The sequence below is a fragment of the Typopeltis vanoorti genome, chromosome 4 (genome assembly GCF_054136105.1).
Source record: "Typopeltis vanoorti isolate ZY-2024b chromosome 4, IOZ_Tvanoo_1.0, whole genome shotgun sequence".
In the NCBI taxonomy this organism is placed as follows: domain Eukaryota; kingdom Metazoa; phylum Arthropoda; class Arachnida; order Uropygi; family Thelyphonidae; genus Typopeltis; species Typopeltis vanoorti.
The window spans coordinates 22,225,971-22,252,922 of NC_143552.1; the positions used below are offsets into that span (position 1 = coordinate 22,225,971).

Genomic DNA, 26,952 nt, shown 5'->3' on the forward strand with positions numbered 1-26,952 from the left:
TCATGAATTGGAGGTAGAGGGGGATATGATTGCGACATATAAGCTTGTCAGAGGTTGTTATCAGGTCGACATGGAAGAGATTTTTCATAGAATGGGAGTGGGGGATAGAACAAGAGACCATCGATGGAACTGTATAAGCAGGATGGGAGCAGAGGAGTGAGGAGTCGATTCTTTGCATGGAGAGTGGTTGGTGAGTGAAATGCTTTGCCTGATTGTGTTGTATATGTAAACACAGTGAATCAATTTAAAGCATGGTTGGATGAGCATTGTGTGCAATAGTGTACAATGAGTCTGACTCCATGGAGGTGAAATGTTAATAATAATAATTATAATAAATTAGCATGATACCACAAGGAAAAGAGTGGATAATATATTTTTTTTTATTTAAAAGCCATATATATTACCATATGTATTTCAACCTGAAAATTACAGGTCATCATCAGTGACATAAGAGAGATCAGTATGGTCCTCAGATTAGAAACAAGTTCATTGTTGTCGCTTGGGGCAACTTTTTGTCGATGTTTCTTCATAATTTCCCACACATTCTTACTGGGGTTTAAATCTGGTGAGTTTGTCAGCCAGAGAATTACATTAATTTACCTTTCTTTGAGCCATCTAGTAGTGGTTTTGGAAGTGTGACAAGAAGCTGAATCTTGCTGAAAAAGGATAAGGCTATCACATAAATTTTCTGATGCTGGCAGCATAAAGTGCTCAAGAATTTCTTGTTACACTTTGGAATTGACTCTTTTGTAAGCAATACACAGCCTACCTGGCTCCTCTGTGGTCATACAATCCCATACAGTGACAGAGGTTTCAAATTTCACAGAACGTTTCATGCATTTGTTATCAAATGCTTTTTGCTTAAGATGCCAAACACGTATCCCTTGATGTCAATGGGACACACAAACATACTTTTCAGGTCTTGTTTACCCCATCACAGTCTTTGCTTACACCTTTGCACTCTAGCTTGGAAGTCATAAGCAACTTCGTCTTAGGCACACATTATTTTAAACCCAATTTGTGAAGTTTTCTCAACCTCGTAGATTTAGACACATTCACTCCTAGTTCTTTCCATCTCCTGTGAAAATACCATACATTTTGGAAGCAGTTTTTCTTCATGATATTCTCTTCAATCTCCTCTCATCTCTTGATGTAGTTATTACCTTTCAACTGCTATTGTGGCAGTTATTTTGAAAACTCCAGTTATTTATTAGAATACTGTCTCAATACTTTACTCATGCTTGCTTGAGAATATTTCAATTCCTTAGCTACAAACTGTTCAGTTTCACTTTCTTTGTGTAGATACAACATGTGAAACTTCTTAGCATCCAATATGTTCACTTGTTCAACTCATGTTTAGCAAATGATTAACTGAAATCCACATGCAAACAATTCCTCACAAGCAAGTCAGTTCTGCAGCTACTGAAATATATGCTATTTCTATGCTCTCCTCGAAACCAATCAGAAAAATTTTGATCATCATCAATTCTCTTGATAAATATACCCCCAAGGAGTGTTCAGTATTCAATCATATGGCAACACTATATGATTAAGTTTACATTATTATTAATCTCCTATTCACAATTTTCCTCCAAATTACTCTATTACTTGTAAGCACTCCTATATTGTCATATCTAACACTTCATTCTTCTAACTGAATCAATCCACCTAGACCTTGGTGGGTCTCTTTCCTACCATCTTGGCATCAAACACCTGTTTTGCTATCCTATGACAGTAGTCACTTCATACTTCCAGTAAGCAGGGTGATAAACACTCAGAACTCAGTGGTTGTATGTAAGCACAGATGCATGCATTTAATTAAGTGGGCAAATCTGAGTGCACTGTTTCTATTACACTCATGGTTTCTCTTATAGAGAGAGAGAGAGAGAGAGAGCTTATTAGGAATGACCTCAGGAAATGCAGAATTAGCTTTGTCTGGAAAGAAGAGCATAAACTGTGGAAATAAAGGGGGGGGAGGATTTCATTGATGAATCAACTCTAGCTTCCTAAATTAGTCATGTTTTAAGTTATCCGATTGGACCTCAGCCTAGTAGACATGAATATACGCTAATGATGCCAGAAACATTAGGGCTAAAAGTGAGGATTTCTACTAACAGGCTAATATATGTAGTGAAACTGAAAATTATTGGCATTGGTGAGACCTGGTTGACAAATGATGTAATTTTTATGGAAATAGAATGTGGTCAGATTTATTGTATTCATTGTATGTTAAAGAAGACAGAAAAGGTGTAGGAATATTAGAAATAATTGCAGAAGATTTAAATCAAACTAGAGTAGAAATTTCCAGTGGCAAGTGATGGTAGTATGAGTAATATAAGCATTGGGTTAAAGGCCATTGACTGTTTTCAAGTGGAAGATAAATTTCATTGCCTGGTGTGAGACTCCTGCTCTCCACTTAATGGAGGTCTGAAGTGGCTCAAAAAGTTCCATATTTATCTGTAGAGCAGCGTTTCTGGTTTATGTGAAAATAAATAAACATCCAAAAAATATAAATTTAAAAAGAAAAAAATCCTTAACCTATCCCTGTAAACCTATAGGTTTACAGCCTTTCATACGTGGGGATGAAAACACTAAAAAGGTGGCATATATGAAATGCCTCCCTCTTAGTCTACATTTTTTCCCCCACTTATATATTGTCGTAATTAGATTTAGTCCCAATTTGTGTGCACATTCATAGTTCTTCTGTACAATAAAATAAGAGAACTGTAAACTTTAATGTACAATCACAGTTTATTTTAATTTATGAATATTCTTATAGATAGTAATTTTATTTGATTGCTTATAAACTAAACTAAATCATCAAACTTTTTAAGCTCAAGAAATGATGGATCCTAAAACTACCCGAGGAACTTGTCCATGGCAACCACGAGATGTGAACAGTAAAGGAAGTCGTCTTAAACACTTATCATCATCATCTTCTACATCTACTTCAAGTTCTCGTTCTCTCACAGAGGATAACACAGCAGTAGAAGTAACAAAAGTCAATGTGTCAAGGAAAAATAGTTTGCCTCCAGGGTAGGTTTCATAATTTTATTTTTCTGCTTGAAAACCAGGTTGAGTGGAATAGGTCCAGGCTTCTTTACAAAGCAGTTCTGTTTGATTTGGACTGTAATTTCCTCTTGAGTTTAATTTTCATTCAGAGAAATTAAAATAATGAGCTTGAATTGAATGCAGTAATCCTTCAATTATCTGACTACATGGGGTTGAATAATTGAAGTGCTGATTAACTGAAGATACATTTATGTGATGCTGCATCAGAAATTGGTCAACAGATTAACCCATTCAGGTATCACCTAATTGGGGATTCACTTGTTTGAAGGTCAGATAATTGAGAGATCTGTAGCATATATTTTCTACCACTTTACTTGATTTCAAGTTCTATATCAGTGTTCATCGTCTATTGACACCAACAATTATTTATTTATATAATTATAATTATCAGTGTATTATTTTTATTACACGAGTATCTCTCAAGAATCTGAAGAATCATCTCAGAAAGCTTGTCTAACCATTATTCATTCATTGCCTATCAGATCTACCTCATTCACCAACAACATGCAAAAAACTATCTCTAATCTGTTTCTTCATTACCCTCTCAGCAAAATATCCTCATGCCTTTACTTAAACATCACATCTTTCAGAGTTGTGCTCCCTTGTTCTCTCTCTCTCGTCCAGTCATGTATTGAAAAATTTCTTCAGCATCTGATGAAAAAAAAGAGGGTGCTATGACAGGAACACATTTCTATTGCACCCTCTCTTTTTTTGGCCTATAAACTAAACATTGTAACCCACAAGCCTTCAGTCTGTCCTCATAGGGAGTAGTCCACAAATCGGTCACCATTTTGGCCACTTGCTTCTGGATCATCTTCATCACCTCCCGATCCCTAAGAAATTCAGGTGACAAAATTTGTACACATGTGGTCATCCAGATGTAGCCATATCAAAGTCTTATAAGAGAATTCCTTTTTTTAATCTGATTCCCAATCACAAAAGGTTGTAAACCTATAGTACATTAATAACATGGTCGGCCAATTTTTTTAAATTACTTTGTTTTTTTTCTTTTCTACATAATAATTACATTATATATATACACACACACACACACATACACTAGGGGGGGGCTCCTCCCCCACCCCAGCACCTACGACACCCAACTCCCCGAGTTCTGGGCCGGTAAGCTGGTAAGACAAAAAACGTAACATAAAAACGTTTCAAATTTCGGCTTATCTTTTTATATGTGTGTATATATATATATATATATATTATATAATCCAGAAACCCTGCTCTAGAAACCAAACATGGACCTTTTTCAAGCCATCAGGTCTCCAATAAGTAGGGTGGTGGTGGTTTCACACTAGATGCTAAAATTCATATCAAACTTGAAGACATTCATAAATATTCATGCTCACAATGGGATTTGAATCTACAACCTTATCCATTTCTTGAGGTGCAGTTTCATTTCTGTATCAAACAACTTGTAGTTTTTCATTCCAAGGTGCATAAGCTTACACTTTGCAACATTAAATTTACAACAGTTAGTTATTTTTGCTCATGCAGTCAGTCTCTTTAAATCACTCTGTACAATCCCTACATCATTACCATTCTTAACTATTTAATTTGTGTTTTTACATCATCACCAAACAACTGGATATTTCACTCCCCTCCAAATCCTACCTTGTATGAGTAATCCATAAATTAAATAGTAATGTTTCCTATGTAGGCACTGCAAAGAAAATATACAAGTCCCTTGAGGTCAAATATATGCCCCACAGAGTTACACATCCACTTCACTAATATCCTTGGTCTCAACTCCAACCTTAATAGTGCCCACTACCTCTCTAGTGTACCAAACCTCACCGACTTTTCTTGGCAGAAACCCAAATTTCATCTTACCCCAGCACTACATCTCAATTTTCTAAACTGCACAAACTTTAACTCTTTTTGACCCAAGGGTAGTGGGCATCTGCATATATGTCTACTCTGAACATACCTTGCCAGAGAGTACCCAACATAGAATTGCCCAACTTTGATCTTCGTTGGTTAAAAATCTCCATTCCCCTACTCGGTAGAATTCATCTGCTGTCTCTATCATTCCCCTAATGCCACCAGCCACTCCGAGCTCTTTAATTTTCTTCAGTTCCTGCGAAATCATTCTCCTAGGAGATTTTAATGTCCACAACACCAACTGGCTTTCCTCCTCTAGCAGGCAGAGATGCTGAAACATTTGCCATCACGAACTGCCTTACACAAATTATTCACATGCCAACCCAAATACCAGTTAACCCTAACCACTCCTCAGACACCCTAGATCTCTTCCTCACCACTGACCCTTCAAAATACACAGTGAATGTAGTGGGCTCCCTAGGTAATTCTGATCACAATCTAGTGCTACCCCATGCAACAACACTTACACAGCCACTCCCATACAAGAGTAGTTTGGCATTATAACAGTGACATGTGGGACAGTCTCCACAACTTCTATGCCTCATCCCCAAACATATGCACTGAACTTATGACCAAAGCAATCCTCACCTGCATGGAAACATACATTGCCCATACTACTCTGAATTGCTGTCCTCTATGATGTGCCAAGCCTGTACAAATAAAAAATCAAGCACACCACAATTGGCTTATCAAGAATTCCATCCTCCTTTATTGCCTATATTCAAGCCCGAAATAGCTGCAAGAAAACTATCAATGCTTCCAAAACAGAGTTTGGAAGTATTGATAGTGTGGAAGCAGAAAACTTGCATCCTGTCCAAACGGCCGTCAAGCCTTTTTGCCTCTTGCCAATGCAATTTGGGGGTATCCTTTGTCCAACGCTATTCCCATCCCTATATTATCCAAATGGATCTATTGCATCGTCTCCCTCAGAAAAAACCAATCTCCTGGCTTCACACTTTGTCTCCAGTGTGCACATAACTGACCATGGTAAATGTTCCCTAATGTTTCCAGATGCCAAATATACAATGTTCCCTATATTCTTTTGCCAGAAAGAGATCAGAAAAATATGAGTCTGCCAACTCCGTGAAAGGTGTAATAATAATAATATCGTCCAAATTAGACACAAAGTCTCCTGGCCCTGATGGCATTCTTCGAATTGTTCTGAAGGTTTGTGCACCAGGACTGATTCCTATCCTATGTCACCTGTATATATTCTCTTTCTCCACTTATATCTATCCCACAGCATGGAAATTGGCCTATGTTCAACCGAACTTCTCAAGAAGGGTGACAAATCACTGCCATCAAACTACCACCCTATCTCACTCACCTCAGTCATATCTAAAGAGCCATCACTTCCCAACTCCTACACTACCTCGAAGTCATCCAGCTAATAAAAGCCCATCAGTTATGGATTCCATCACTGCCGATCAACAGAAGATCTACTCACACCTATCACCCATCTCTGGACAAATGCCATGGAGAAGTTAGGTGAATCTCAAATGGTTGTACTGGATATCTCCAAAGCTTTTGACTGGCTCTGTACAAAGGCTTTCTAAACAAACTCTCATCATTTGATCCAATGCTTTCTATGTAGTATGCATAGTGGTGGATGGTTCCTTATCCTCCCACCATTCAACTAATTCCAGAGTTCCACAAGGTTGTTCTCTCACCAACCCTCTTCCTCCTATATATCAGTGATCTACTTCAGTTGACCTTCAACCCAATACACAGTTTTGCACTCTTCCCTTTCATTTGATAAACCTTACTGTACACAAATCACCTCCTCAACCTATAGAACATCAACCACCACTGCCCTCAATTTTGATTTCCAAGTCATCCTCCAATAGGGGTTTAGATAACTTCATCAATTTCAATGCTAGCAAAACCCAGTTGTGTCTTACAAAAAAAGAACCATTTTCTCCCAGTATTATTTTTGACAACACCCAAATTTTCAGACAAGATGTGATTTCTCTTCTTGGAATTACCTTGACATCAAGCCTCTCCTGACATAAACACATCACAACCATTACCCCCTCAGCTTCTAAAAAACTAGGATTTCTCTTTTACTGACAATGTTACTTCACTTCTGAAAAGCTGTTAACCTTATATAAATCACAAATCCACCCAGTTATTGATTACTGCTCTCACATTTGGAGTGGGGCCCTAAAAGCTCCCTCAAAATGCTTGACTCAATATAGAGGAGGGCAATGAGATTGATTAATAACCCATCTCATACCAACCAACTCACTCTCCCCTCCTGCTCTTGCACAGTGTTTGGTTTCTGCAATATGTGTATTCTATAAATATTTCCATGGCAGATGTTTATATGAATTAGCATCCATAATTCCCCCACTCAGTACAAAGTCCTTTGGAAGACTTGTGAATGCTGAACAACATCCCTTCGCTGTACACCTTGAAACCCACAGAACAAGTTTCTTTTCCTCCTTCTTTGTCCCTGCTACTGCTGTTTGTGGAACAGTCTTCCCCTTATGTGTATTCCCAATGGAATACAATATACAGGCTTTTAAATGAAATGTAAGCAACTTTTTCTTTCCCAGTCCATTACCCATACACTGTACTAGTGTACTGTAGGTTGATTAACCAACCTCTTGTGTATGGTGTGTGTATATATATATATATATAAAACCAGCAAATACAGACCTGTATAGAACACCACTAGTATTCCATAGAGTTCTACCCTTTGATGCTGCTCATCAGTAGTCTTATCCCCAGCTTCACTTGTTCCAGTTTACATGATAAAATTCTCTGTCGTATCCTGTTATATTCCTTCGCAAAGTCTAACAGTGTCACATTGTTGCCGTTTATTTTATTTTATTTCCTTTTGTTTATTTTAGAAAAGTGAATAAATTATCAAGGCTAGACCTGTGTTTCACAATAGTGAAGGATAGCATTTAGATCAAAGTTTAAGGCACTAGTTGTAAGTGATCTTATAAGCTCGATGTCAGAATACTGCACAGTATGTCAAATGAGTAGGAGAGTACTCATGTAAAGGAGAAAGAGTAAGTGACAGGACAGAGCCTTGAGGTCCTCCAACATGACACACACAGAGCAGGGAGACCAAAGGATGGCAATTTTCCTGAAGGTCAGAAATTATTTTCTTACTATTTTTACAAACTAAAGATCAAAAATAATTATAAGAATGACATCGCTATAGTTGCATGTTAAATGGAATAAATTAAATAAATTATGCATCTGTTGTATATCATATTGACACTGTTTATTATTATTATTAAGAAAGATTTTCAGAGCGTCAAGGACTCATAAAGGGAAGCCACATATTACCTGCACTAGGTGTCATACCTGTTCTTGAACCCATTCACACTATTTGCACTCATTTCATCAGATGACAATTCATTCCAACCACACACCAATCTATTGGTGTGTGGTTGGAATGAAAAAATGAGAAAAATTGAACTCTTATCCCTTGTTGATGTCATTCATTCTCAACTTCTAAGAATGCTCTCTCATCCTTTCCCCACCCTCTATGAATGTGATTAAATAAATTAAAAGCTGTTGAATGTCTAATGTTACAACACAATGACCATTCAAAAAATTATTAATAAAATAATTTACTTATGGCAAAAATCTGTGAGAGGTAGCATGAGTTAAACATCGGTCATCGTGTGGGCTGCAACATGATAAATAAATTTTATATTTAAACATGTGTTGATATTGCTTGAATTGTAGATTATTACTGTGAAATATTTGAATGTAACAGCATGGTTGTGAAGGGCAAATCACCACTTAGGTCTCTGCGAAAGACAAAGTAGATGGCATGGATTTTTCAAAAATGGTGCAGTGCTGTGAATGTATTATATGTGTGGGAAGATGTCATGGATATTTATGTAGAGAGACTGAATAAGAGAAAAGAATGAGTGTGGGTATGTAGGAAATGTGATATTCTGATGGACCATGAGTGAATGGTAGTGAAAAAAGGGTGCAAGATTTCAAAGCTGAGTTGGTGAAGATGAGGCAAATGCAGAGTGAAATGAAGAAGATAGTAGGTAGGTAGGTATGGATGAGTGAAGAAGACAAAAGCAAATGATGTTGGAATGAACATGGTAACCCACGAGTGGGATTGTGGGCGATTTGATTATTAGAGGTGGGTTAAACGAGAAGATGCACAAGGTTTGTTTTCGTGGGAGTAAAATGAATAGAGCGATTGATATAAGGACTGTGTGAACAAAGGAATTGGTAGTGGTGGTAGTAGGGACAAATGACTTGAATGTGAACAAAAAAAATGTATGATTAGATGTCAGGAGTTTGTTGAGATGGATAAAAGATAATAGCATGTTAAGAAAGGTATCAGTGGTATTTGCCCAGGTATGTTAGTGGTGAGATGAGGTGGAGAGCCAGAATTATGAATGATATGTTAGCAGAAATGAGTGAACAAAACGGAGTGCAGTTTGTTAATATGTGGAATGAGTTCGAAGGAAGAATTGAACTGATTGAACTGTATGAGAGTGATGGACTGTATTTGAATGTTTTTGGTGTGAGTCATTTGGAGAGACTGCTGCTGCTGGAAGGGCATGTAATGAATGAAGAGAATGAATTTGAGCAAGTAAGAAGCGATGTGAAAGATCAGGAAAGTAAGGAAGGAGAGATTGAAGTGGTACTTATGAAGAAGTGGGGAGCATGAGAGTAGAGAATGAGAAAACAAGCATGCAAAACAAATGGGGAGACTCATCAGGTACAGGAGAACACAGTGTAAGAAAGAGGTTTATGCTCCAACAGGATGTGAATATATGTGTAGACAAAAATTGGAAGGGAATGACCTGAGATGTAGAAAAAACAGTTGAATTTGAAGGTTCTGGGATGAGTATGGAGAAAAAAAAATGGCTTGAGGAAGGTATGGAGAAGTCACTCTAATAAGTGGTATCAGTGAAACTTGTTATAGAGCCAGGAATGAATTATGTTTGTACATGAATGCTAGCAGTATCAGAAACAAGGGAAATGAAATGTTTGCATTGATTAAGTTCGTTCACTCAAAAATTGTTGGAATAAATGAAACGTGGGTGGATGCAGATGACATCATGACAGGAATAGAGATGGAAGGGTATGATGAATTTCATGAAGATAGAAAGGTTAAAAAAGAGAGGTAGAGTGCTATTGATGATAGAAAAAATGTTGTCCATACAAGATAGAGATGCAAGTAGGAAATAGTGGTAATGGTTTTGAGGCAGTATGGTGTGTGAGAGAGGTGAATAGAATGAAATACTTCGTTGGATGTTGCTGTAGACTTGGTAATGTGAAGGGTAGTCACCAGGAAATGTATAAGAAAATTAGTCAAGCAAATGGGAAAAGGGTAATCATTATTGGTGATTTTAATTATAGCATTATAGATTGATATAGCAACTGGAAGTAAAGAAAATGAGCATTTTTGAGTGTTTGAGAGACAACTACCTCAGGCAGTATGTAATGGGTATACGAGGATTGAGCATTTTGGAATTGATCATCTCATCAGAGTATTTTGTTATAAATTAAATGTCAAATCTCCCTCCAGTTGGTGACAGTGACCATGACATGATTGCCTGGGTGGTTGCCAGCAGGGCAAGGGCTTCTGTGAGTGAAGGATATGTGTGACTCCAAGGCTGGTGATTATGAAAAGATTAGGAAACAGCTTAGAGCTGTAGCATGGAATGAGGAGTTGGGTGAAAAGTAGATCAATGCTGCTTGGGTAATATGCAAGAATTATCTAGTAAAACCAATGTCTCAATGTATTGCACAGGTCATAAGGTAGGTGTGAAATGGTGAATGAAGAGATTAAGATGCAGTACAAAGAAAAAGGTATTATGGTGACAACATAAGAGGAGTGGTAATAATCAGCTCCATGAGGAATACAGAGAAGAGCAAAGAGGATGACTCAATTGGTAAAGGTGACAAAAGTGAAGTATGAGCAGATTAGCTAATGAAGCCAAAAAAAAAAAAAAAAATCCTAGGGAGTTCTTTAGATATGTAGCCAAGAAAAATAAGAACAATTATGGTAGGATGGCATTGATTAGAGAAAATGGTATAAGGACAACTGCTGCAGAGGATATAGTTGAGATATTTAATGAGCAGTTCATGAAGTCTTTCATCCTTGTGAATGTGACATCTTGTAGTGTTTGAGAGAAGTGGATGATGAGGAGGAGAGATTGACTGTGAGTTGAGTAAGAGGTATATCAAGAATCAAGAATTGATATTAATAATGCTGTGGGACTTGATGATAGATCACTAGTATTTTGAAGGAATGTGCCAGGGAGTTGACATATGACTTTACATATTTTTTTTAATCAGTTGAGTTCCACAAGAATGGTAGGAAGGCAAGATTGTACTTCATAAACAAGATGACAGAATCAAGCATCAAATTATAGGCCAATCTTCGTGTCAGATTCGTGTAGTTAAAGTGTTGAAAAGACTTTTGAGAATCAGGTTCCAGAATTTGGTTGACAACAATAGTATTATCTTTGATAGACAGCACCAATTTGCTAAAGGGAGATCATATTTTAGTAATCTACTTAATTATTACAATAAGTTGAGAGCAGCATTGGATGTTGGAGATGAATACACAGTATTATACTCGGACTTTGCAAAAACTTTTGATAGATTACTGTATGATAAGTTGATAGTTAAACTACAGCAGTTGTTGGATATGTCCCGCCTGGTCAGCCGAGTGGTTAGCATATCTGCTCACCAGCCAAAAGGTTGTGGGTTCGAACCCATCATGGGCATTGATGTTTGTGATTGTCTATGAAAATGCTAGTGGTAGTGGTAGGAATTAGATGAAGCTGGTGTAGATGATGACGGAGACAGAGAGATGTAGAGTGGGTGCCCTCCCTCGATGAGTCTTAGGACTCCCTGGAGGTTTCATGTAATAATAATAATAATAATATTAGACTAGTGTATTGGATTGGATATTGGCTCTCTAGGTATCAGCAATTTGTGTATGGGGGAGAAATATCCTAGAAGAGAAAAGTCACTAGTGGTGTACCTGAGATATCTGTTTTAGGGCCATTGCTGTTTAACCTGTCTGTTAATGATATTGGAGAAGATTTGAATGATGATATACAGCTGTTTGCAGATGATGCAAAGTTGGGACAAATTATGATCAGTAGAGCAGATGTTGTGGCCTTACAAGAAGACTTGAATAGACTGAGTGAATGGGCATGGGAGTGGGAATGTTGCGAAATATAAGTTTTAAAATTTGGAAAATAAAGATGGGATATAGAATTTACTCTTGATGGAAATAAGCGATCTTGGAGTAATGGTGGATAAGGATCTGAAAATTTAAAGACATATTACCAAAATTGTGAAAACGACACAACCAAAATTTGGAAATGATGCAGAGGACACTGACTCTGTAGAAGGAAGGAGATTCTGATTCCATTTTATAAAGTCTTGATTAGGCCACATATGGACTACTGTGCATAGATGTGGTCACCTGGTATTCAGAAGAAGCGTTGTAGATAACGCCACCTTTTAATGGAGGATTTAACTGGACACAACTTTCTCTGAGATAGTGCCCATAAAAACATCAGAGAAAGAATTATGGAGCATGTGCTTGACAACAATATCACAGGTATCATGATTGAAAATTGAGCAAGCTGACTTGGCCATCTGCTCTACTTGAGCAGAATTCAGTTCTGCAACAGTCAGCTCATCTATCAATTATGCAGCAGACCACGTTGACAGAGTATTTATTACACACAACTGCAATTCCTGAAACATCTATTTGGTTCCCATGTTTTCCCAAGCCATGGTGAATGAAGATTTCACAGTAGCCAAGGAAGCTCAGAAAACAAACTATCTTCTGCAGATACCCCACAACAATAAACAACCTCATTACTTTCAAACCTGCTCAAGCAAGACATCCATCATCAGAGCTAGAAGGAATCCTGAATTCAATATACGTCTTCTATAACAAGATCTACCAAGAACAAAGAGGTATAGAATAAAATCTTAAAAATGAAAGTCAGATACACCACCTACCAACTCTCTATCCTTGAACATAATGGATTTCACAATTATTAACTCTCAGGGTGCATTTTGCAAAAATGATAGCAGTATCTTCTTATCCCTCCAAATTCCTTGCCCAAAAACACAAAGCAGAAAACCATGAAATTCTGTTTTCTTTGAATGGTACTGAAGAATACAACAAGCCATTCACAAAAGAAGAAATGAAAGCTACTTTGCTTAAATGTTGTCCAGCTGCTGTTGGTGCATATAACATCTATTATGAGATAGCAAAACATCTTTCACTATCAGCATGGACCAACTGTTGTACCTTTCAAATAGAATTTTTTTGTAAGATTGAGTTTCTGGATACCTGCCAAAAGGGAATTATTAATGCCTTTGTGAAGCTAGGTAAGGATCCAAAATTCTCAATAGACTAGTACTGAATTGTTCTGATCAGCTCCCTGTGCAAGATTCTGGTAAAATGGTAACTCTCATCTTTTATGGTTTCTGGAAAGAAACAACCATTTTTTATTTATTTTTTTTTTTTTTTTCCAAGAACATAATCTTTATGGAAGTTTTTTCACTTGCTATACTACTAATTATATCTTGGGTTTTATCCTTTATCCAAGTGTAAGCAAACAAAGTTTGCACCTAAAGTACTTTCAGGACTGGGACAACTCGTGGTAAAGGTGGTATAAGTTCTCATCACTTGCCCTAGTATCTCCCAATGCAAAACACATATCCTTGCAGACATGTATACAACTATGCATTAAAGGAAGGGCCACTACCCAGACTGGTTTCGACCTTTATTGAGGTCTCATCAGTGGAAGCCAGACTCAGAGATGGTGATACTAAGGTGGAAGTAATCGAGAAGTCATATTTACCTATACGAGTTGCCAAAGGGTGTCAACACCCTATTATTAAAATTCTCTGGATTAGAGATAAGTTTATGGAAGTTTTTTCACTTGGCTATGATACTAATTATATATTTGGTTTTATCCTTTATCCAAGTGTAAGCAAACGAAGTTTGCACCTGAAGTACTTTCAGGACTGGGGCAACAAACAAGATTTTGAGATTTGATAAGCAACGATGGGATGTAACCATTAAAAACACATGTAATAACCACAGTAATGACTATTTAATTCATAAATATTTCATCCCAAGTATCTTGGGACATCATCAGTACAGTAGTTCAAACAATACTAGGAATAACATACAGTTAGGGTGCATGATTACAATGAAATCTCAATATGTGTGCAGTAACGTGTTATAGAAGTAAATTAAATATAACTGAGAGAAAAAAATAAAAAATAAAATAAAATAAATAATAAAAAAATAATAAATAAATAAATAAAAATATATATAAAGATTATTTTACACAATTTTGTATGACAATTTCCCATACTTTAGGAATAGTAAGAACATCGTTGCGGTTTAAATTTGGTCTGTGTAGTAGGGCTTCAGCACTTTCTTTATATAAACGTTTATATTTATATAAACGTTTATATAAAGGGTAATGGCAATGATGCGGAGGTCCCTGATATGCAGAAATGAAGAGGTTATGATGTGCACAGATTTGGTTACTGGGTTTTAACGGTGACAAGAATATGTTGGAAAGGCTTCAGAGAAGATTCACAAAAGTGAGTGGAATGCATTTTCTGAATGTTGTGAATGTAGACGCATTGAATCAGTTTAAGGCATAGTTGGATAAGCATTGTGTGCAATTGGGTGAACCTCCCATGATGAGTGTCTGACTCCATGGAGGTCAGATGTTAATAATAATAAAGTGCAAGCACTCAGTATTAGTTTTCTTTGATATGGGAAAAGCATGTAGCAGTACTTGGTGATTTGTAAAATTGAAAGATGTGCACAGTTTTGATCCAGAGGGAACTCCATCTTTGTATCAAGAACCTTTTGTGTCAGACTTTTTGCACTCAAAGTTAACTCAATAACTGAGCAAATTCCTCCATCTGTTGGTAATGCCATCTATGGAGATGACTTCACATCTCTCATTTGTGTAATATAAAAAAAACAGTTACAGCAAGCCAATTTCAAAATGGGCAACCTTTAATCCCATTTTCAGCAGAGCCAAGTTCTTGGGGCACATATTCAACAAGAAACTCACTTTCTTCTCTCACATGTCAGTTGCAAGATAAATGTTGCAATACAGTGAACATCTTCACACCCTGTGTTTCACCTCTTGGGGTGCTGACAGTATTCTATTCTTCATAATATTATACATGGCACTGATTAGATCAGATCTTGATTATGGATCCCAAGTCTTCTCCAGAGAGTGAGAGAGAGAGAGAGAGAGAGAGTACCTTGTAATAACTAAACCCTATTCTTCCTCAGTCCCATGTTGAGGAAAGTGGAACCACCTTTGTCATTTTGACAGCAACAACTGCCTTAATTATACACTATGAAAATACGAGGGTAGTCTGAAAAGTTCTCAACCTCGACCATAGATGGCAACACTATTGGCAATATTTTTTTTTTCTAAGTTGGTACATCTGTCATAAGCATCCATGTGAAATTACAAGTCATTCTATCAAGTAGTTTGTTTTATACAGCTGTCTGAAACAAATGTTTTGTCTGTATCCCTTGAAATGGATAAAATTGAGGATCTGGCATTAAAACTTCTTTTACAAAATTCTTTGTAAAAGAAAGTTTAACGCCAGAAGAAATTCATTTGAAGTTCATAAAAGTTTATGGGCACTCTTCTCCTTCATTTTCGACAATTAAGAAATGGGCTGCCGAGTTGAAGATGATCCACGTGAAGGACGCCCAAAAAGTGTGACAACACCAGAAATCATTGATCAAGTGCACGATATAGTATTGGATGATCGGCGAGTCAAAGTGCGTGAAATTGCTGAGACTATAGGCATTTCAAAAGAATGTGTAGGATATATTTTGCATGAAGAATTGAAAATGAAAAAGCTTTGCTCAAGATGGGTGCAGTGCTTTCTCACAGCAGATCAAAAATGCACTCGCATGAAAATCTCTGAACAGTGCTTGGAGCGTTTTAACACAAATAAAACTGATTTTGTACATCGATTTATTACTATGGATGAGACTTGGATTCACCATTACACACCGGAATCCAAACAGCAGTCAAAACAGTGGACAGAAGCTGGTTGTTCAGTGCCAAAGAAGACAAATTCAGTTCCATCAGCAGGAAAGGTCATGGCATCGGTGTTTTGGGATTCTAAAGGCATTTTGTTTATTAATTATCGTGAAAAGGGTAAAACAATAACCGGGGAATATTATTCCGATCTTTTAACCAGACTAGATGAAAAATTTGTGAGAAAAGGTTTGCAGAAGAAAGAAATCATCTTTCATCAGGGACATTGAACCTGCCCACAAAAGTGTTTTGGCAGTGGGAAAATTAAAGGATTTGCACTATGAATTGTTGGAACATGCACCCTATTCCCCAGATTTGGCTCCCTCTGACTTCTATCTCTTCCTAAAACTAAAACTCTTCCTCTCTGGTCAGCGTTTTTCTTCGAATCAAGAGGTGATTGCAGCTGTAGAGGGGTATTTTGTTGATCTTACTGAGAACCACTACAGGGATGGGATAATGGCGCTGGAGCGTCGCTGGAATAAATGTATTAGTCTTAAGAGAGATTATGTTGAAAAATAAAAATAATTTTGAAATTATAAATTAATTTTTTCATTGTTAGGCCAAGAACCTTTCAGACCACCCTCTTAAAATCCCTGCCAGACCATCCCACGTGGCCAAGTATTTTTTGTCCACATTGGGAGAATCTGTACACCACCTGTCAGACTGTTGTGCCCTTTGGTTTGGTGAATGAAAGCTCTCTTAGAAGCTCTATATATCGGAGTAGATAACTTAGTACATTATGTCACTAAATACACTTCCATCATCACATTCATATATAGCACCATGCAGCTTTTCTTTCTGCTGCCCATGCAAATTTCCCATCTCTCTTGTTTATGTACCAGCAGCTCTTTCAAGCCCGTGGTAACCAAATACTCTGATTTTCTGCTGTTTATGTTGACAGTTCAAAATCAGAATCTCTATTCAACTCTTGCTTTCTTCCCAGATAGCACAATATCTGCTCAAATCCCACTATAATGCAACAACTTTACTGCTTAGTTGTACAATATAGAGCTTGCATTAAATTACTTAAGATTGTATCACTACCAAAGGAGCATAATATATGCACATTCACAGAGTTTCCTGCAGTGAATAAGAAGGCTGGAGCTACAGAAACATCTAATGCTTTTTCAAATCCACCGTGTCCTTTCTCAGCTAAAGTAGGTACACTTGAATGTACACTTCCGTTGAATTCCAAGCCACATTGCATTAAGTGAAACAATACTGCAGCTAGGTGAGCTCATTTCTCAAGCTTCCACTGTATGCTCTCCCATGCACTGATTACCAGCATATCACCAGACAAACGTTTATTCCGGTGGCAATCATAATGGAATACAGAGACCAATAATAAGCTCTATTGAATCAAGCCTGAAATTAAATTGTGGCAATCTAGTCTATACAGGGATTGTAAAGGAGTTGTTCTTGCTTGGTTCCACTCAGGAGTGATGACATGCCAGTGTGTGAGTTCTGTGGTGATGCTGAACTAACTATGAGACATATTTTAATTGACTGCCCTCATTTTGTTAATGAGCACAGTCATTATTTAGGCCATATGTATGCATAATCTGTCTGAGCCTTATACACTCAGCAATTTTTTTTTGTTTATACTTTTTACAGTAAATCAATATTTTTCACTGTATAGATTATTTACATTACTTTCTTATTTATATCTTATTTATTAATAAAGTGACAGCAGAATTGGATAAAGGTAATGACTGCACCATGATACTGCTCAACTTTCCCAAGGCATTTGACAGAATACTGCATGAAAAACTATTAATAAAACTGGAGCAAATGGGAATGGATATGAAGCTAGTAGCATGGATTGGTGGGGGGGGTGACAGACACCAGAGAGTAGTATATGGTGGAGTGGAAACTAGGAGAATAATGGTGACTAGTAGAGTACCTCAGGGTTTGATTATAGAGCCACTACTCTTTTATTTGTATATCAGTGACAGGGAAAGATTTAAAAGAGGATATTCATTTGTTTGCTGATGATTCAAAACTGGGGAGAGCAATAGTTAATAAAGGTGATGTAGATATCCTGCAGGATGATTTAAATAAATTGGCATTGTGGGCAAAGGATAAAGATTGTCAATTTAATCTCTTGCAAATTGTAAGGTTATTGTTAAATTGTGAATGAAGATATTCTATATATTATAATGCTTCATTCATAATTAACATAATCCACCATGTCACGAGTAAGACTTTGCAAATGTAAATGTTATTTGTTGTTAGTCTTTTGCTTGTAATATATTATTCATATAAATGCTTTTTGTTTGTTATAAATTAATTGTATAACCTTAGGATGTGTAATAGTAATAAAAAGACTCTATATAAAAATGACATTCAATTTATTTACTTAATTCTGTAAAATTTATTATAAGAAACTATGTGTATATAAATTTAAACGTATCTTATGTGAACCGTGATATATATTTTTTGTTATTTCTATAAGTAAAGGTAATTTTATGGAATTCTGCTGATGAGATTTGATTGGCTACTGACAGAGAAACGGAGTTATTTTTAGTTAGCTCGTGCTGAGAGCATCCCAGCATCAGAGAAAAGCCAGTTGATATAAGCTGAACTGGTTAAAACCAGATTTTGGTGGGAAAGAGAGAACGTAGTTGATTGGAAAACAAAAAGAGAAGGGAGAAGCCCTAGAGAAGCGATCGGTAGTGAGTGGCAGAAGGGGAGTGGATATATGCCGAAAATCATCTAGGAAAGGACAAGGAATTAATAGGCATTTGGAATTACTTCTATAGGAGTTCTGATACTTCAATAATTTCCTAATGGTTAGTGGAAGAATAGTGCAGAACTGAAGTCAATACATAGAAGAAAATAAGGAATCAGTAAATAACTTAAACCAAGTGCATCAAGTCTTATGTATTTCTGTGTCTATAATTCAGTTATTATACTGGAAGATTTTTTTTAAATTATGTTGCCATAAAGTAAAAGTCAATAAGAAATCCAATTGTGCCTATGTGAATTCGATCCTTAGAAGTGGTAACCCGGTAAGAGTTGTCCTTTCTATGACTTGTGAAGCAATATCAGTTAATTCCGTCGGATATATTTTGACCTTAGCTGTGGTATTATGTCTATCAATGGTCGGATGTTAGATGTACTGAAGTACTTTCCCCTCAAAGCTATAAGTGTTATGTTGTTCTATTAAGTGTTAGCTACTGAGAAAGAATACAGTGTAGCCTGTTATAAGATTAGTTATTGTAACATTTGGAAGCTTAAACTTTTAAGAACTAATCTCAACTTGATTGACTGAGCATAAAGAATTGAGAAATGAATGTTTGATAATTAATGGATTGTAATTATTCTGAATACTTTAAACTGAGCTATTATATTTATGATATGATTCATCCAATTGGATAGAGAGAACTATGTGAAAGAAATACTAAAGCTTTAGAATTGAGAGATGTCAACATTAGTCACAATCCTCAAACCTAACTTAGAAGTTACTAATATCTGAATATGTATTCTTGTAAATTTTAATTGATAACTTTTTGCAGGTAGTTATACTTGTACGTTTATGTTGTACCATTCCACATTAAATGTTTTTTTTTTGTTGAATTAAACTTAGTGTTTGCCTGATTTTCTTTCATTGCACTGCTCATAAAATTAATCGGACTTTGCAGAAGCCTTAAATGCTATTAACAACCTCAGCCTGAAAATAAAGTGATAATATAGTTGATGATTGATTCTTCTATATTATTTGGACTAATCTGAATATAGGGTGGCGCAGTATAATATAAATTTCCTTATATTCAGATGAGCATCAATCAACAACTAACGAAGAAGAAAGGAATTTAAAGAGGCAAAAATAAGTTTAACAAACTATCATTATTGGAATAGTCAGTTGAGTCGGACGTTCCAACAAAATGTAAGGTTATGCACTTTGGATTGATGCAAATGGAGTATCATGTTGATGGTATTGGATTGCAGGAAATTGATGAGGCTAGGGAATTGGGAATAATTGTGGACAAAGAGTTGAAGTTCAGAGGGCATATTGCAAAAGTTGGTAAAATAGCTCAAAGGATTACTTGGATGTTGAAAAACATGCTAACAAGTAAAGATAAGGAGATTATTATCCCTCTTTATAAGGCTATGATTCGATAAGGCTATATTGAGTACTGTGCACAGATCTGTCACCTGGATTTCCTGGTGACCAGGAGGTGGTAGAGAGGATTCAGAGACAAGTGACTAAGATGGTGACAGGTCTGTGGAATATAAGGATAGGGTGAAGGTTTGTAAGTTGCATTGTTTAGTTGATAAGTGGAAAATAGGGGACATGATAGAAATTTTTAAGATATTAAAGGGGTTTTATAAAATTGATGCAAGTGAAAATTTTCAATATATGACAAATAGTCAGAGAACTAGGGGTCATCGATGGAAATTGTGTAAGAGTGTGGTTAGTATGGGTGTGTGGACCAAATTTTTTGCATGGAGAGTGGTGAGTGGAATTGTTTGCCAGAATTGGTTGTGAGTCACTGACAGTGAATGAGTTCAAGGAGAAGTATGATAGAATTTGTGTGTATAATATTAGGTTAATTTGGGTCTTCCACAATGAGTCTCCAGACTCCATGGAGATCCCATAAATTAATAATAATATATGATGTCATAGTGCATAGCCTTTTAATACCTTGTTTTTATTTGTATTTACAAACTTTTGTTATACTTTTTATGTTTTTTTACACAATTTTTACATATCTTTTGCATATTCTTATCTTTACCAATTTCTGTATTTGTTTGGTTATCATTCATTTTTATATGGTATACTGATATGATCTTTTCTGGTATAGTATGGACCTAGCTGTTCTTGCATTATAAAATACTCATCATAAACTATTCATCACACTTTTCCTATATTTCTTCACTCTTGATTCAATCATCACTAGTCTAGATTGATAGATTATGCAGAAAATTTGACAAAGAGTTGAAATTCAGTTCAAATGGAGCTTAGACAGAAATTGCCTTCATATCAGCTAAGCATTTAAAGGTTGTGAGAGAATAATGAGGAAGTTTTTTTTTTTTTTGAGAGTATGTAGTTCACATCATTTTATACATCATGCATCTGTTGTGTGAACTGATACTACTTATGAAAAGTAAATATTTTTATTGATTAATTGCTAATTTGTATGAAATTAGTTTAGTTTTATATCTACAACAGTGTTTTGTTTAGCAGACAGTCAATTCAACTTCTTTGTGATACAATGAAGAAGCAGATAATTTCAAGGGCATTTTATGGCTGTAAAATTTTGACAAATAAGAGCTGAAATTCTGTTTAAAGGAGCTTAGATAGAAATTGCCTTCATATCAGATAAGCATTTAAAGGTTGTGAGAGAAGAATGAGGAAGTTTTTTTTTTGAGAGTTATGTAGCTCTCACATCACTTTATACATCATGCATCTGTTGTGTGAACTAATACTACTTATGAATAAGGAAATATTTTGTATTGATTAATTGCTAATTTGTATGAAATTAGTTTATATCTACAACAGTGTTTTGTTTAGCAGACAGTCAATTCAACTTCTTTGTGATACAATGAAGAAGCAGATAATTTCAAGGGCATTTTATGGCTGTAAGTATGTTAATCTCTTTTGCATGTGTTGTTTAATATTTCATGCATGTATCAAATGGGATGTCTCTCCAAAAACTAAATGAATCGTTTTTAAGTTGGGAATTAAAAAATTCAAAATTTTATCACAATTTTTCACCTCAGGTATATTGAGTTTGTTTTATACTATCCAGTGCATTAAAAAATAATAATAATTCAAAGCCTTTATACTTGGTACAATTCTTCTCAGAAATCATACACTGGAATTTTATTTGAAGCCAAGTTAATATTAAGAAACAATAGAAAAAGAAAATAATAGATACTAATACTTAAAATTATCTGAAAAAATTACAATAAGTATAAAAACTAATCACAGATATCTGCATGACAAATCAAATCCAATACCTCAATATATGCAGAATATAAAACTAGATGAAATAATAGATGTAAATATCTAGCTGTCTTCATATGTGTTAATTTGTTATATGGTCCAATTTTGTGCATCCTTTAACTGCTCTTAAAAATCTCATTTCTGCAGGTTGTATTTTCTTTCATCTTTCTTTTTAACAGTCCATGTTTCTGAACCATATAATAGAGTGGAAGTGGCCATTACTTTATCTTGCTTCTTTATTCAGTGTCCTTTTAATTGTTCCACAGATTTTCTGAAATTTCTTTATTTTTTCATCTATATCTTTATCTTTTAGATATGTTATTATGCAGCCTAAACATTAAACTATGTCACTTGTTCTATTATTTTATTTTCTATGACTATTTTTGACCTAACATAACCTTGACCTTTAAATGCCATGACTTTTGTTTCCTATTGTAAAGTTTTTAAATTGTATTGTTGGCTTATTTTGTTTATTTCATAAACTAATTTTTGAAGGTCATTTCATTGTGTTGTAATGTAATCTGATCATATGTATACAGCTTTGTATTGATAACAGTTCTGGTTGATTAGATACCTTGTTTTATTGTTGTTTTCCATATTTTAATATATATATATATATATATATATATATATATATATATTGAAGATATATATCACACACACACACACACACACATATATATATATATGTGTGTGTGTGTGTTTCTTCTAATTAATTAATTAAAAAAATTCTAATTATATATTGAAGAGAGTTGAAGATAAGCTACACCACTGTCTAACACCTTGATTAATTTTAATTTCTTATGTTAATTTATTACCTAACTGTTACTATGTTGTATCTTTATATAAACTTGTATACATTGTACCAATAATTTTTCAGTAATTGTTTCAACATTTAATATTGTCTTTACACGATCTTTCATGTCTGAAACCATTTTGCTCTTATGAGAGTATAATGTTTGCAATATATCTGTCTTTTATTCAGGATTTTATTTAGTTGCAGGGTTGACGCTGTGGAGTTCTTACATTCAGTGAAACAAGAGGAAGGACTGAGGCCAAGGGGGCCATCTCTAGAAGTTGTGAAAAGAAGTCATGAGCATGAGGAATGACTTCTTTGCACAGAGGATGGTTAAAACATGGAATGCATTGCTTGATAGAGTGATGAGAGCACAAACAGTGAATGAGTTCAAGGAGTGGTATGCCCGACTTTGTGTTATCTAGATTGAGCCTCCCACGATCAGTCTTTTGACTACATGGAGATCCTGAATCATAACGATAATAATCACTAAATGAAAGTATAAAAGTAACAAATATATAAAACTAACAAACATCTTAGACAACTTATAGTAGAAGGAACGTGAGAATCAAGAATTTTGAATTTGGTCATAGCATTAAAAGAGCTGATTATAACTGAAATGGCATCTCTTCACCCTGTTGGAGAGATAGTGATTGTGTAGTGACTTGGAAGATTAATAGACATGCAGGAGTATCAATGAGGAAAAAAAAAAAATGTATGTGGAATTATAAGGCAGGTGATTAAAATGGTCTGAGATATCACCTGGGGCAGTTCCATGTAGGGAGGAATTGTTGGAAGAGTAAGATATCATTATTGCATTGGAAATTGTGAAGGAATTTTTTTTTAAATCTCATGGTATTAATACACCAGATCATAGAGGTCAAATTCATTTACTTTATACAGCACCTTTTCTGGGTTGTTATAAAGTTCACATTTAAAAATATTCATACAAGTTAGTAAATGCAGTGGTAATGCTTCCTCAATGTTACAGATTGTGCAGATGGGGAAGACTTTTTTGCCATTGCTAAACTTGTCTTGTGTGGCTGGTCTTGAGGCAAGAGATTATGGTATTGGCACAGCAATTAAACTTGGAGTTGATAATAGCTCGTGGTTTTTCTGCTGAATACCAGTGGTGAGTCATGTCCTGGAGAATCATTCTTTTTATGTTTTCTTTTTGAGTAGTTTTAAAAAGATCAAAATCTGTGGTATCACTTGATGTTGCAGTCATTTTTGCTGCTTCATCTGCAGCTTCATTTCCTTTTAATCCATTGGAAAATTATTTTGGAATCCTTATGTAATTTGTTTATGTTTTTTGCTATGTCTTTAAGTATTTCTTAATGGCTAGTGTAGCAGTTCTTAATAGCTTGAAGGGCTGCTATGGAAGCTGTGAAAAATATAAATTCCTTAGGGTTTTTGTTTATCCAAATGTTGCAGTGCTGTGTTAATATCTATTAATTCTGCATGGTATGAGTTGCATCCTATATTGTTGGTTGTTTTTAGCTCTATGTTTTGCGAGCCATACATGAGTATGCCACTCCCAAAATTGCCATTTGAATTTTTGGAGCCATCTGTGTATATCTTTATTGAGTCAGGTCCATATTTCATTATTTTTGAAAGAGCTAATGATCTCAAGATTTTAGTGTTTTCTAGGCTTTTTTTTCTCATGTTTCCCTATTTCAAAATTAATAATTATATTTTTCCTGTCTTGATTTGGAGGAAATGCTGGGTAGTTGACTATTTTATTTGGACAATCCAAGGGAATTTTTATTTTCCATGATTTTATGCATTGTCGATTTTTTCTTTATTCTGTTTGTTGGTTGCCACTTTTTAAAAAGTTCACTTCTTCTATGATGTGCAAGGTTGCCTCTTTTTTTCCTACAAATTTAGTAAGATTTTCTTGTAACCTAATTTTTAAAGGAACAAGGTTGGATTCGAATTCTGCTATTTTTCCAGGAGTTGTATTCCTTAGTCCACATATGATTCTAGCTGCATTTTTCTGAATTTTTATAAGTTTATCTAAACTGGTTTGTGATGTTTGCATTCAGATGGGTGAAGCATATTCCATTATGGGTTGGATAATAAAGATGTATGTGACTTTTAAGGTTTTAGCACTGGCTCCCCACTTTCTACCAGAGGTAATTATAAATTTAGTTTGATCCTTTATCCAAGTGTGAGCAAACAAAGTTTGCACATGAAAATATCTTCAGGACTCAGGAAAGGTAGTGCAACACCAGCAACTCAGAGCAAAGGTTGACCAAGCTTTCATCACTCCTATCTCAGTATCTCCCATAATGCAAAACACATCTCCTTGCTGATATGTATAATGTTATGCATTAAGGGAAGGGCCACTACCCAGACCGGTTTCGACCTTTATTGAGGTCTCGTCAGTGGGAGCCAGCCCCAGAGGTGGAGATACCAAGGCAGAAGCAATGGAGAGGTCATCTTTACCTATAGGAGTTGCCAAAAGGTGTGCCACCTTATTATTAAATTACTCCGGATTTAGAGAAAGATTTGAAAGTTTATTTTGCACTTGGTTAGACTATAATAAATTTAGTTTAATCCTTTATCCAAGTTTGAGCAAACAAAGTTTACACCTGAAAATATCTTCAGGACTGAGGAAGGTAGTGCAGTACCAGGCAACTCGGAGCAAAGGTGGACCGTTTGACAACTCCTATAGGTAAAGATGACCTCTCCATTGCTTCTGCCTTGGTATCTCCACCTCTGGGGCTGGCTCCCACTGACGAGACCTCAATAAAGGTCGAAACCAGTCTGGGTAGTGGCCCTTCCCTTAATGCATAACATTATACATATCTGCAAGGAGATGTGTTTTGCATTATGGGAGATACTGAGATAGGAGTGATGATAGCTTGGTCAACCTTTGCTCCGAGTTGCCTGGTGTTGCACTACCTTTCCTCAGTCCTGAAGATATTTTCAGGTGCAAACTTTGTTTGCTCACACTTGGATAAAGGATTCAACTAAATTTATTATAGTCTTACCAAGTGCAAAATAAACTTTCTACCAGAGATACTTTTCATGATAGTTAGTCTTCTTTTTGCTCTGACTTCAACATTGTTGATATGTTTATTGAAGCTTAGTGATGGATCCAGGGTAACTCCAAGGTATTTGGAGTTTTCATTAAATGTAATTAGTTGATTGTTTAGCTTAATCTTTGGTCTCCTTTTTCTGAGGTGGTTATTAATGGTAAATATACAAATTTCTGATTTAGTAGGGTTAATTTTGATTTTTTTGTTTTCACAGTATGAAGATAAACTTTCAACAGCTTTGTTTAAGTGACCTGCTGTTTCTAAGTTGTTGTGAACTGAGAATAGGACCACCAAACATAGCTATCTTTGTTTCATTATTTATATTTTTGTCTAAGTCATTTAAGTAGATGGAAAAAAGGAGTGGGCTCAAAATGCTGCCTTGAGGGAGTCCCTGGCTTATTTTCACTTTCTTGGAAAAGGTATTGCTTATTCTAACTTGCGTTGTCCTGTTTCTTAGAAAGTCATAAATCCAGTTTAGAACTTTCCCTTCTATTCCAGTATGACAAAGTTTGGAAAAGAGTTTCTGCCTCCTCACCTTGTCAAAGGCATTGCTAAAATCTATAAAAGCTTCATTGGTGGATTTGGTAGGTTCATTCTGAAAGTTATCTTGAATTGACTGGGTTAAATAGAAAAGTTGATCATTTGTTGAGTGATTTCTTCTGAAGGCAGCCTAAAAATGTGGTAGTATATTATTATTTTTTAGATAGTAATTCAAACGTCAGAGTATCATTTTTTTCCCATCAATTTGCCTGGAATTGAAGTCAATGAAATTGGTCGATAACTTCCTATTTGATCTTGAGGTTTGTTAAGCTTCAAAATTGGTATGATTATGGCTGTCTTCCAGTCTTTTGAAGATTTTTCTTGTTTTAGGCTAGGAGAGGAAGATGCTTGATCATAATTCCTTGTATGTTATCTGGTCTACATGATTTATTTATATCTAGTCTCTCCAAGGCATCTCTCAATTCAGAGATTGTAAATGCATCCCAGAATAATTTGTTTTTATATTTTGGGGAATTTGCAGCGTTTTTCTGCTGTCAAGCATGTTTTGATATTTGATTGTCTTTGCTATTTTCATCTCTAGTTTATTTATATTTTGAAAATGAAATGCCAAGGTAT

At 35.5% G+C, this 26,952-nt stretch overlaps 1 protein-coding gene across 10 annotated transcripts in view; it reads left to right on the forward strand.

The window, feature by feature from the left end:
- Positions 1–26,952, forward strand: part of LOC150107158 (small G protein signaling modulator 1-like) — a 568,327-nt gene that overhangs the window by 247,045 nt on the left and 294,330 nt on the right. For 9 of the 10 annotated variants that reach the window (XM_090391669.1, XM_090391666.1, XM_090391674.1 and 6 more), the window contains 2 exons: positions 2,835–3,036; positions 21,232–21,299. In XM_090391669.1, the coding sequence (XP_090247795.1) occupies positions 2,835–3,036; positions 21,232–21,299 (270 nt within the window). The remainder of the gene's footprint in view (positions 1–2,834; positions 3,037–21,231; positions 21,300–26,952) is intronic. The other variant, XM_090391667.1, reaches the window with a different exon arrangement.